This window comes from Haliaeetus albicilla, chromosome 6 (assembly GCF_947461875.1).
Source record: "Haliaeetus albicilla chromosome 6, bHalAlb1.1, whole genome shotgun sequence".
NCBI classification, from domain to species: domain Eukaryota; kingdom Metazoa; phylum Chordata; class Aves; order Accipitriformes; family Accipitridae; genus Haliaeetus; species Haliaeetus albicilla.
In genome coordinates, this window is record NC_091488.1 from 34,587,255 (window position 1) to 34,600,810 (window position 13,556).

Here is a 13,556-nt window from a genome sequence, read left to right on the forward strand (position 1 = left end):
TTTTGGATAAGAGTATTTCCTTATTGCATTTGGGTAGGTTTTCAAAGCTATGTAAACTGCCTTCTATTCTCAGAGACTTCTGGCTAAAGCTGTGAAAAACTACTTGGAAAAGTACCTCCAAATATCAAGATTACTTGCCTGACTTGAAGGTCTCATTACTTACGTCACACTTCAATGCTGTTAAATGAATCCCTTCTTCTCAAATCACAGTCTTTTTATAATTTCGTTCACACTTGCATTTGTAAAGGAGAAGGGCAGGAAAGGACTAAGTCATTCACTCAAATAAGTCATTGACTCAAGTAAGAGACAGGAAATGCCTTTCTGCTTTTAGGGAGGACAGAAGTGTTCCTGCAAAAGCAGCCTCAGAGGCACTCACTCCAAATGCAAAAGCTACCACGTGCTGAACATGACAGCAGTGTAAAGTGATGCTATGAATGCATTTTGGAAGCTCCCAGCACTCTACAGCCTGATTTTCATCTGTTCGTCCCTGTCTGGTTCTTCCTGTTGGCACCTCTGGCAATTGTTAATAGGAAATGCTGACTGTAATGCCGTATGTAGTTTAGGCTACATGAATCTGAGTCATGGCCTCCAACAAATGGCTTTATTATATCTTGAGTCCAAGCTTCAATGTAGAGGACCTGCAGAACCTACTGTCACTTTCACTGATGTGGAGTGGAGCAAAGGGACTTATTTTTAATACCACCTGACTCTTTTAGGACATATTCCTTTTTTGAAGCCTCTCAGAAAACTCTTTCTCCATTTTCAGAGGCCATATTTGGCAAATTTTGGTTTACCTCTCATTGCATTCTGATTAAAAATAGGTCAGAACAACGAGCTATAAAATATGACATATCATTGCTTCTTATGAATTTGTTTTCTAGATTCATATACCGCATAAAGGCCAAGTTTAGAAAGCTTACATTTATGAACGAAGGCCCCTGGAAGTCTTATAAGGAAACATACTGCTCTTGAACTTAGCTTTTCAGTATCCCCCTTCTCTATCCCCATATTAATTCTCCATTATATGCAGTAAGCAGAGCTTTGCTGCCTTGACTGAAGATGATGGAGAACAGTGCACTCTTGTGGGGCAAAATTAAAACCAGCAAGGAACAAGAATTCTACCTTTGCAGATAATAACCTAACTTCATACAAGCAGTTGAGTAGCTGCAGTAAGAGAGGATGAAAACTGTTTCTTTTTACTGGGTGATTCAGGAGATGCACTGAGTACCGTAGCTTGGTTCTACATTTTTTTCCAAATGAAAATCTTTTTCTGTGCACTAGAAGTCTGTCTCTCTCACATCTCATGATTTTAATTCAAATGGTAAATTTAGAGAGAAGCAAAAAATCAATAACAAAAGAACCAGTAATTTTCAATGGATTAAAAATCAATAGTACTCTCACAAATGCTTTAATTTAGCAGGAAAGCTAACACTTCATGATATTCTGACTCGATGAGACAATCTGCCACTTCACTTCAAAGAGCAAGCACACATCCAGTCAGGAACTACATGGTGCATTGCAACACGGACAACTCAGTGAGACGAGACTTTCTGTAATCTGGCTCCTCTGCTACAAAATCTGTTCATTTCAACAGTTTGTCTTCTGTAAACCCAACAATCTATGGCGTCTGTATGGCTCATACAATCAGTTATCAGACAGACAACCCCTTCCTCCTAAATCGATAATTCAAATCCAAAGCAGTGACCAAAATCAATCCGATGACCAAAGGTCATTGCAGTCTGATGGATGCGTGGTGACTGGTATGAAATGAGTTTGTGGTTTCACTCAAGGCATAATAATCAACAGTCCTTTTAAGGGAAAAAAAGAAAACATCTTCACAGTTGATACCATTCTCTGTGCTGACAGATTTTAAAGAGGAACATAGAAGTGAAGCTGAACTCTCTTTTCACTCCCAGCAGTGCTGTGTCCAAGTGTGGGCTAATGGGTGTCCTTTGAAAAACTGTCTTGCTATCTGCTTTCTTTGGGGAAAAAAAATGGAACCGTGTGGCCCTTAACTTTTCATATGCACTGAAGTCAGCTGTAAATATGACCTACTGATTTGAAGACTTTAGAACATTTTCTTTCCAGTCACAAGTATAAACCCAAAGATGTGAAACAGCATACAGCAAAAAACTACCTTTAGTTCAATATATCTGATGGTCATTACCTGCTCCAACCACTTTATCGATGGATATATTAGAAGCATCTAGTTCCTTGGCAAACTCATGCACAGCTTGATTGGGATCCTCATATGTATGTGGATCTACGTAAGTTCTCAGGCCTGGGAGTTTTACTGTGTAGAAACAAATTCAGAGAGAAAATGTTACTTAGACTTAATTAATGCTTCTAAAGAAAGCTCATGAGACAATAGAAACCAATTCAATAGATGAAAAAGGTATACTGCTTCTTCAAATCAACTGCTTTTGACGGGTCTTCAGGAATCTTAACATAGAGTGAAACCAGAGACATTAATGTAGTTATTGCACAGAAGTCTGAAAACCAATTTTAAAAATATCTGCACTTGCCATATTTAACAACTTTTCAAACATTAAAATACTACCCACCCCTCCCAGCTTCCTGCCTTATATCGTGCCTTTCAAGATCACAACAAAGAGGCAAGGAATAAAATGTGTGATGCTACAGTCAACCTGAAAAGTTCTTAGGAATATATTAAGGAGAGCACATTAACTCAAACTTTTTCTTTCCGAGTCCTCCAACAAGATGCATAAGAAAAAATTATACATGAACAAATGCACCTCTGCCTCAATCCCTCTCCTAGTACGTACAAGGATGGCAGCCAGTTGTTCTTAATATTAGTCTGGTTCTAGTGCTCAGTTACCCTAACATCCATGCCATTATTTTATCCCCCTCTACAGTTTCCTGGCCAGGGATTGTTCTGTTTTTCCAGGGCAAGCACTAGTTCAAATGACTGAATGATTTTAAGGGCAGTTTCAAGCTCTCCACATCTTTTCCTCCAGCAGGACTAGGGGTGGGAAGAACATATTATCATTCCCAGCCTTTCTCTCCAGCAAAGATGCTGAAGGCAAAGCATAGCCTTATTCCCCTTTCCCAGCTCAAGGCTCTGCTTGCTTGTGCTTGCACCCGGTACCTTGCATGCATGCCTGCCTCTGTATTCATTCTAGAACACAAAGATGTTTTGTTAACAAAAAGTGAAATAACCGTTACATCCAGCTTGAAGTTTTCTGCTTCTGACACAAAACTTGCATTCCTGGACATGTATTCTAGCTTCTCCTAACTGTACCAGTCAGTCTTGTAAAAAATGCTAGCTCCTCCTACAAACACTGCCTTAACCCACTCAGGAATATCCTTTCCAGCTTGGCATTATTATACTGCATCAATTTGTTGACTGCTAGAATAGTTAAACCTTTTTTGCTGGGGTTACACAGATGGGAAAAAATACCTTTGGACCATTAGTTAGAGCACACCATTGTTTTGTCAAACAATCCCAAGTGTACATGGAAAAAAAAAATCAATTTTATGGAGATTTATTGGCCTCAGAATTGACAAAGAAATGATAAAACTGAGTTCCCAAGCTAATTGCCTCGAAAACAATGCAAACTAAGAGCCATGCTCTTAACACAAGGGCTGCGTGTGCACGGCATTAAATGCCGACTGTTTCCTTCAAGAGCCCGATGATTACAGAATTACTTGCAAGTAAAACAAAAAGTAATTGGCTGTATATTGCTGTTGGTTAAAAATCTTGTAAATTCTCCTTTCCGTCCATGCTGAATGTACATTACAGGCTCCCTCATACCCCCAATAAAAATAACAATTAAAAGCTTCTGCACTGTGGGGTTTTTGGCTGCAGATTTTTAATGCTGACCCCAGAGGTTCCCAAGATCAGGTGATGGTGACTGCAAGGAGAATAATCCCTTCACACCAATAATTAAGGGCAGCCTGTATAGTAACTGGGTTCTGTCATGAAAAACAGATAATAAACACATGCACATGTGTTAAGCTGTACTACTTTACAGCTCATTCTGTGCAAACATAATAATTTACATTTTCATTTTAACAGCATGAATTGCCCTCAAGGTAGCAAAAAAATAAAAAGGGCCTAGCCGAAGAAGGCAAAGGGAGAGGATCTGAGGAGGTGAAACATTTTTGGTCCTTTGAAGTAATATTATAGGATTTGTAATAAGGCTGCAGGGAATAGTTCATGGCTGAAGCCTTTTTTAAAGTAATTCAGAATAAACTGACTGAAATAAACCAGCTGCTGTATTTAAGATGCTGAAAGTTTACGACAGCCATGGAAGTTACTTTATCTTTTTTTAGTTCATAGGAGCAATTTTCTTATTCGTTGAGAAAGACTGTAAGTTAGTAGAATAAAGTTTCCACAGCCACACACATACATGCATACAAATCCACACAGATAAATATCTACAAAATCAAGAAATCATTTTCAAGAATTTCTAACAGAAGTACCAGGTCCATGGTTGGCTCTGTTCTTACTACACAGTGAATCAGCATGGCACTACTCAGAAAACAGTACATAAATATCTAAAGCCAAATTAAAAGCAATTTAATCCACAGGAATTTAACAGCACTGACATGTTTAAGAATAGCGATTGCAACTTTCCTTTGTGTGGGAGTAAGGAGAGCAAATTTTGCCCTGTTATTTGTCTGTGACACTTTTTTTACTGGCTGCTTTTATTTTATAACCTCATTAAATTTGGATGATGAAGCATTAATTCTATGGGCCACATGTAACCGTACAGATTTTTTGAGACTAGTTGGTTAGTGGTTGTTGGGCTGCACGAAGCAAACCCACTGTTACAGCTTGTGTATCCCCTGACAGTGCAGGGGAAGGAGCACACGTGTTGTGGATATGCATGCTCACGGCTCTCTGCAGCTAAGGAGGAGCTCCAAACTTAAAATAATAATAATATGAACAGTCAGAGAACAGTCACTCCATTGTCATGGGGATTAGGAAGCAGTTCTAATTTCCAACTACTGCAGGTAAATCCTCATTAAAATGTTAATTCAATTCTATTTGGTGGGGAGGCACCTGATTATGGTACCAACAACTCTTCTCTTGCAGATGGTACAGCGCCAGCGTTGTGTGCAAAAAACCCATGTACATTAGACTTACAACATGCTAAGCAATAGAAATATATGGTTCAACACGGTTTACATGGTGTAGCAGGATATTTATCTGGAGCTGAAACAGCTTCAGAGACAAACTATTGCTTCTTTTTAAAAACATGCTCACTAGACACCAAGAATTCTGTGGGTGGAAAAAAGGAATTTCCAGTCTCGGTGTTTATAAAGGGTGTTATCTTCGTCCTGTAAGGATGAAAAAAAATCCAAAATGCGCTGATAAAAACCCAAGAACGCCCCCTCTACTTCTGATCATGAATGTTAAACTATCACCTTCCTCTCCTCTCAGCTTCTCCTGCTCCAAAACTAATTTATTTCTATTTTAAAGAGGGTATGGATGGAGCTTTGACCGTGATCAAGTCTTCCTGATCCACAGCTCCTCTGCTGTGGAAAAGTGCTGCAGGGTTATGCACCCTGCAGAGAGGATCCAGGATCTGAGAGGAGCTGAAATACTTCAGGAAGACATTCTCCTCCAGCCATGGGTCATAGCAAGCTACTTCTTCCTGGTAGCCAGAACACAAGCCCAGGCTCAGAAAATCAACACTTCTTCCCCTGAGCATCTCCTGGATGGGATCTTGCTCCACACTGCTCCTTTCACAGGGCACAGCCTAATGACCCACAGTAGCCATGAATAAAGTCCCATTAAGCCTTATTAAAAACAGTATGCAAACATCAGAAATAGACAGGCTTTTGGTTTGGCTTTTGAACATGTTTCAAAAGTAGCCCAGATTCCTCAGGATAAGCAAAATCTCACATTCTTAACTATATACAATTTTTGTGGTACAAAGACAACGTAAGTCATTAGAAAGGCTCTCTTCTTCGTCCTCGAGGAGGCCCAAAGAAAGCACAGACATATTCATTCTTACAAGTGGGGAATCAGGACTTCAACAAAACATGTTTGTAAACAGAGCTGGATCTAAAAATCTCATTAATTTGAGAGACACTTGTTTAGTAGTTATTCTTAATTTAAGAAACTACTCCAAATCACTTTTCAGCCTATGCTTAGACTAATTCCAAGCTAAATTGTTAGTGGGTCAACTCTGTTAAGCAAGCAATTTTCACAGTCCTTCCAGTAGTCATCAAGACAGATTTCATTGATTTTATATTTTGCTTTGGGAAAAAAAAAAAGTAATTTCTTAGACTTTAAACAGCTGGTAATGAGGAAGTTGAAGTTACACTCTGCATTTCAGTAATGCACAGCAGAATCAATATCATATTGCTAACCACACGCATTGTTTGAACATAGACGGCAATGTTTTGCTCATTACTAACCTGAACACAGATGAAAGAATTTGAAACAAAGAATAATTGTTTGGGGAAAATCTCCTTACCCACAAGAGAAGAGATAATTCTCTTCCCAATTTCACCTTGGTTTAAGTGAGGTATGACTTTTGGGTTTTTTTTAAATTGAAAAATACCAGTTATCTAGGGAATGAATTCAACAGATCTGGAAGCATTAAAAGGCTTCAGTAACTTACAATGGCCATTCCCAAAATGTAGTCTTTTCTCATCAGTGCCATGTTTAGACTTCTTGTATCCACAGAATCTACAAGCAACAGAGAAAAAAAAATTAATATAGAGAATTTTATATGTTAGCTGCAGGTGGAAACAGAATAAAATGTTTTCCCTCCACAATTAAATGCCTGTTTGAAAGTTTAATGATATTTACATTCTCTGTGCCCTATAGAGGCATGTTATGTTCTCAGGGAATTTGAGGAAATTGGCTAATGAGAGGATTTGTTGATTTTTGACCCCTACAGTTTAATTTTACAATTGCCTAAGAATGTGTTTATAGCATTTTTTAACAACTGCTGCATGACTGGGGCTGCTAACGTTCGCGGGCTCATTACCGAGTATGAAGCAGTATTCGGAGCTCCTGGGCAGCAGACAAAGGAGAAGGCGCAAACCAGCCATGCTACTGCCTGACGACACCCAATTTGCCATGCTCATCAAGGCCCCTCGGGGAAATGGAAGTGGGAGTAAATGTGCAAAACCGATGATAAACTAACCTCCCAATCAAGACGTACACCACAACTGTGAGGAGAATAATGGCTACTGCCGCTGAAATAGCAATCATTACGACCTGGCTATTCTCACTGGAAATGGAGAATGCTGGAAAGTTAACACAAAAATATATAAATAACGCCCCCCACACATAACATTGATTACATCACAATCGACACTCACACAGGGAACAGACAGATTAAGTCATCACTACACAGCATTTGGTCTCCTGCCAAATATTTTATCTACTAAGTAGTTTTTCATCAGAGAAATACATACAAGGGAAGAGAACAAAAGACTCTGGCCATCTTTGACAATTTACCAAAGTTGTTTCTGCTACTGCTGATTTTTACTCTTGCTGATTACAGTAACTGCTGTTAAACTGATACTTACATATAAACATATATGTAAATACAAACATACATACCATGACATACATATTATTTGTCATGGTCAGTAAGGAATTCTTCCTTGGCAAGCAATCCCAGCCAGTCAGTAATCATCACCCTTACTCTCGCTTCTGTGTGATGGGAAGTGCTTTAATGAATTCAGCTTCCCAGTTAAGCTTGACGGTATCCCCGTGAAGGTTGTGAAAAGCGGGACACACAGAAGCAGATAGGACTATCCATGGTTAATCGATGTCTATAGGAAAAAGAAGGGCTATTTTCTGCCTTATGTTGGATGCTTCCTTGCGGTCCCTAAGCATGGAGCTTTGGTGCACTAGACTGCTATACTATGACAGGACACCTTTAGACCTTAGGCGTTATGAACAATCTTCAGCAGACATCTGTCGAACTTCACCAAGCACGGCAGAATGAGGCTCCTCAGCACTACGCTTCAAGTTAGCTGTCCAAACTGAGCTGAAAGCTAGCGCTCCTGCTCTCCACAAATTAGACAGTTTGTGTACATGCCTGCTTGGAGTCACACCATTCCCCTTGGGAAGAAGCCTCTGCCTATTACAGACCTACAATTGCACTCGCGTAGTTATGGTATCTTGGCAATAAGAACAAAGTTATGTGATTTGTTCTCTGTATAACGTGTACGCTCGTTATCGAGATGTGCACCACTGTCTCCTGTCACCTTCCACACTTTCGGACAGCTACTTTTTTTTTTTTTCTTTGATAGTACTTTGCAGAGAAAACTCATTAACCTCTAAATTATTAAATTTGTTATCACTCCAACTGTTTTTTTCTCCTTGCTGTCCTTGTTTGTCCTGTCTTTAGTTGGAGTTTCATCCAGTATGCCAAAGCTGCATGTCACCACAACAGCGATTTATAACTATTTTTTTAAACAAGAAGCTTGTTTGCTTTTCAGAATAAGAGCTGAGGTGGGGGAGGAAGGAGGAGGGATGAAGTACATAACATATCGCAAAAAGACATGGATGCCAAGTGAAACACCATTTGGCTTGATGCTACTCTTTTTGGTTGAAAATTGGTTGCTTTTAGCAGAGCACTTCTTACACCATGGGTTCTCAAGCCTTATCATGAATACAGGAATAAGCTTTATGAGAGAGTATCAGAATTATAGTCCTTAGTTGTGTTATAACTCTGAACAGGAGATACGAGTCTCCTGTGAAAGCCTGACCTTCTAAAAAGCAAACAGTCTTTGATTATGCATCATCAGTCTACATCAGTAACTGGGTACCTAAGCAAAGGCTGACTCTTTGATGCATTAAGCCACTTTCAGCTTCTAGCAAAGAGCAGGTCTGACTTACTATATAGTACCAAGTGATGAGAAAGTAACATTTAAGACTATGAGCTCTATTAAGAGTCTTTCTGATATAACAACAGAACTTGTAAAGAATACCTATAAGGTCATCAGTTAAATAATGCTATTACCTAGGCTTTAGAGAAAAGAAAAATGGAGTGCCAGACCAGTAAATAACTTCCCCAAGGCCACCCAGAAATGTAGTGACAGAAAGGAGAAGGGACCCAAACAGCCTAACTCCCTGAACAGCTGCTCAGCTGAATGACCACCCTTCCTGGCCCGTGCATATTAGTTTCATCTCAAGGCTACATAGGAGACATCAGCAATGCTCTGCAGTAGCGTGGAGAATTACACGCTGACCCACAGGAATAATGGACCAATATAATATTAATTCTCTAGGAGCAGGGGTTTATAGTCCATAGGGTTCAGGTCACAAACTTGGAACAGCACGAGGCTGTGAATCTGTTTTTCTATCAAACTTCCTCCCTTGGCAGGAGCTCTGGTCTAGCAAGGAATCGATTCTGGCAAGAGGCAGAGGTCGGGTAGGGAATGGAAGAAAATACCACCTGTGATAGTCATGGTATACTCTTTATAGCATGTTTCAAGTTTAATGATAAAATATAAAGTTATATAGCAATGCTACCCAGAAAGACACATCATAAATAGTTATGAGTTGCATTTACTAAACTAGAAAAGGCGTGAAAGCAGCCATTCAAATCAGTCAGAAACTGGGCACGATGTCAGTATAAACCATTTGAGCAAATACATACAATCTGGACTGGTTTCAAATTCAAACTTTCGGCTGTTTGTCCCATATCCAGCTGCAGTTCGGGCTCGAATTTGGAAGACGTAGGTGGTATCAGGTTTGAGGCCGCTGATGGTAACATTGGTGCCTTTGGCTCTCAGAATAGTATAGCTTGTCTCTTGTTCCTGCTTTTGGGAAGAGAAATTATCAGATTAAAACCACACCCTAAAAAACAGAAACAAGAGGTGGTCAGTACGAAATTACTACAAATCACCTGGAGAGCACCAGTGTATTTTTTTAATATTTGTAGCCTGACAAATGTTTGCACAGCCATTCATTTTCAATCAGCTAAAAACCTTTTGATTAGCAAGAAATCTAAATCGTTAGAGCTTCTATGGCCTTGTGCTGTAAATCAAATACTAGACATGCTGAGTATACGACATTTCATTATATGGCTTTGCATCATTTTGTCCATAGTCTGTAATACAAGAAAATGAAGATTAAAATGTTATTTAAAATCATAAACCAGATTTGCCTACTGCACTGAACTGGAAGTTGTAACAGGCCAGCTTAGACATTTTAGAACCCTGCAGAGCTATTGCAGGATTCAGTTTTTACTGCCTTGTGTTTTACAAGACAGCGTTTACCTTTGTAACAGTCAGAAAAGAAACTCCACTTAGGCTCTTCACCTCAGCTCTGCCAACAGGCGAATGTAACTGGTTTTCTACTATGCTATAAAACCCATGAGATTGATGTGTCCATCCTCGTTTGGGCAAAACCCCACTGAACTTGCTCCTGAATGAGTCTTGGGCTTTACTAGCCAGAATGGAAATATGTTTGCTCCTTACTGCTTTTTGCTAAAGACCAAGGTGTGTATCCAGCACAGATAATACTCTCACGACCACACTCTGCTTAACAGTCACATATTTCTGACATAACAACTTTTTATATAAAATAAGGAACGGACCATTTTGTAATTTAGTAAGTTTGGATACACTTCACACTGTGTAAAAAGCTAATTCTGATAAAAGTATGCCTCAGTCCCACTGTAAGCACATAGCCTAAAAATTTAAGCATGCATTTGGAGCCTGAGGTATTGCTTATTTTACTAAAGCCATCCTGCACCAAGAGACCATTTTCAGCTTCCTAAAAATGGCAGCTGGAACTGCCTCAGAAAAACTCTTGGACAGCAGCCACACATGTGGGGAACTGTGAGAATCTCAGTTGTTTAGGTTCCCAACCATGAACTTCTTTATTCTGGAGGTGGTGGGGATTTCATATGCTGCCCTTTTGCTTTGAACACTCTGAAATATACTAAACCCATTGAGTTTTGCCTGGTTGAAAGCAGAAACTGAGTTAAGTTAACGTATGTCTGATGCAAACAATCTCACCCAATTCCCACTATGTTTTATGGGACTGCATTAGCTTGCAAGGTACCGACATTTTAACTTTGAACGACACTAGAGTGCCAATGCACAAGTACAGAGGTTTGAAAATACTCAACGCATTCATTGTCAAAGCCACCTCACCTTCACGTGAAAGGTTCACGTGACTAGAGCTAGTTTAGCCTGTTTGCTCTGCAGCGCTGTCTGCAGTAAGAAAGTTAGGTTTATTCTGTTAGTAGGTTGACATCATAAACTGTTCATTTTGGTGCTACAGAAGCCTAACTACCCTGTTCCTGGCAGTCTTTGATATCGAGAGAAACAGAACCATTTACACCATAGCTAGGGAAATTGCCAGAATCTCCACATAATATTCAACATCATGCATGTGAGTAATCACAGTGAAGGGTGAAAGAAAGACAGAAAGAAAGAAAGAGCAGGCAGCTAAGCCTGTGCCTAAAGGTTATCATCCAGAATCAAAACCTCAAAGAGGGTGAGCTGGACCTAGGCTTCAAAGAATGACTATAAAAATGTTTACCACAGCCTGTTTTCATCTCACACTAAGAATAAAAAGGAAACCAGCATCGCACCTCCTCACGGTTTCCCGATACTTCTCTGAAAAAGTTTTCTGTTATAAATTCAGGGGAGAAAACCTACAGGAAGACATTTCTAAGGAGCTAACAGGTTTGCATAAATTTATTTACTTTTGAACTAACAAAGGCCTAGTATTATAATTTGCAGGCTTTCCTTATCATTCAGTTGAATGTAGGCAACTATTTTAAATTCAAAGACATAATAATCTTGTCTTTAAGACATAAAATCTTTTGTGTATGCTATGACTGGACACTCATTTTGATCTCACTTCAGGCTGCTTTTATGAAATGCAAACATTTCCTTCTTGTGCAGATACGTATGTGCAAGGGAAAATATAGCCACGGCCCTGTCTGTTAATAATCCGCAATGGAACTTGGAAAATAAACGTTTAAAACAATGGTATGGAGGATGTCATGGTATCTTAGTTTATGGTAAGCTTTTTACACACATATTTTGTAAGTCATTTTTTATGTTACTAGTAATCAAATCAGTGAAACACCACATAAAAGCCCAAGTTTATCTTTCTTGGAGATGAAGTAAAACTTCAGAAACACAGCACTGTAGCTGCCATAAGCAGAAGGAATATACAAAAAGCAGAGTCAGTCTTTGCCAAGCAGAACTTTAATCAAACACTCTGTTCTATGATAAATAGGAGCTTGGATGCACAAAGCATATTCTTCCTGAATATTTCTGCATAGTTTACCAGACACAGTCTTTACTGGGAAGCAAATCCCACTACCTTTAGTGTCTCATTTGAAATAAGCTTTTATAATTTTAAACTATGTTTTACAAAAGACATATTTTGGATACATTTAACATTTATAGTGGCAGTACTAGTGAGAGTCAACAGTATGTCCTTTTTCAGATAAGCACAGTTAAGTGTTTATATTGTATGAGGAAGAACATTTTCTCCATCAGCTGCATGTACATTTGAGAGGCCAAAACCAGACTACACATCTTTGGGAGGAACCCACAGTCCCGATACTGCTTCCCCTTATTGCCAGGTGTGAACTGTTCATCAATACGACAGTTCCTACAAACCTTGTGGAGTAAAAGTGTGGTCTACCCACCCTCAAAGCCAGAATAATAAGAGTTTAAAAGCAACTAAGTGCATTTGCATGTATTTACTTTTTCAGCCTCAGAAAGAGCACAAACTAGATATCATTATTTATTTGTTGGCTTTAACCAGTCTACTGAGCACACAACTTCAATGATGGAAAAGGCAAATCTGTTTTATTGAGACTGCAATTAAATTTCACTCATTGTTTGCAGCAGACTTCACCTTCATAAAGCGTGTGGGATTTAGTTATCATAATTGTAAGCCACATATTTAAATGAAGCAATTAATAGTTTGTGTGTGGTATTTAGGAGACAGCTTTTTTTTGCATGACAAGATACTCCTTGCAGAAAACATAATTATGTGAGCAAAGACAAGGAGGAAACAAAGTATCTGCTTGTGTAAGAAAAAAAAAAATTGACTTTCGTTATATGTGCACTTCGACAGCCGAGACAGTTAAAATCCAGTACAGCATTATATAGCTGGACTAAACTGGGGTGTCATTTGGTACCATTAACTTAACATAAAATGTTATGCCCTACCATAAAATAAATGCCTAGAAGTTCCATGTAGTATTCCTCTGAAAGAGGATTTTATTTCTTTTAAACGTTTTGAATAAACAGTAACTGGGGCCTCAGAACCAGGCCCTATAGCTTTTTACAGAAAATACAATTCTCTTCCAAACAGCGAGTCTGAAAAACTGTCACACTCAGTTCATGATGTTATGCATTAAAACCCCACAGTTTCAATCCAAAAAGTTAAAACAGTTTCCCAAAACTGTAGCTCCTAATCTCTCTAGAAACATCACATAAAGCTCTATTATCTCTTGGTTACACAAGTGAAATCATTGGTGAAAAAAAACCTGAACAGGCTAATTAATTACCCTTGCAGAAAATAAATAGTTTCCACATACTTTATGCCAATAATGCATCAGAAAAACTACATG

At 38.9% G+C, this 13,556-nt stretch overlaps 1 protein-coding gene across 3 annotated transcripts in view; it reads right to left on the minus strand.

Moving 5' to 3' along the window:
* EPHA3 (EPH receptor A3) overlaps nucleotides 1–13,556 on the minus strand; it is a 235,566-nt gene that overhangs the window by 44,691 nt on the left and 177,319 nt on the right. For 2 of the 3 annotated variants that reach the window (XM_069785512.1, XM_069785514.1), the window contains 4 exons: nucleotides 9,603–9,765; nucleotides 7,131–7,233; nucleotides 6,600–6,667; nucleotides 2,168–2,293 (listed from right to left, as the gene is read on the minus strand). In XM_069785512.1, the coding sequence (XP_069641613.1) occupies nucleotides 2,168–2,293; nucleotides 6,600–6,667; nucleotides 7,131–7,233; nucleotides 9,603–9,765 (460 nt within the window). The remainder of the gene's footprint in view (nucleotides 1–2,167; nucleotides 2,294–6,599; nucleotides 6,668–7,130; nucleotides 7,234–9,602; nucleotides 9,766–13,556) is intronic. The other variant, XM_069785513.1, reaches the window with a different exon arrangement.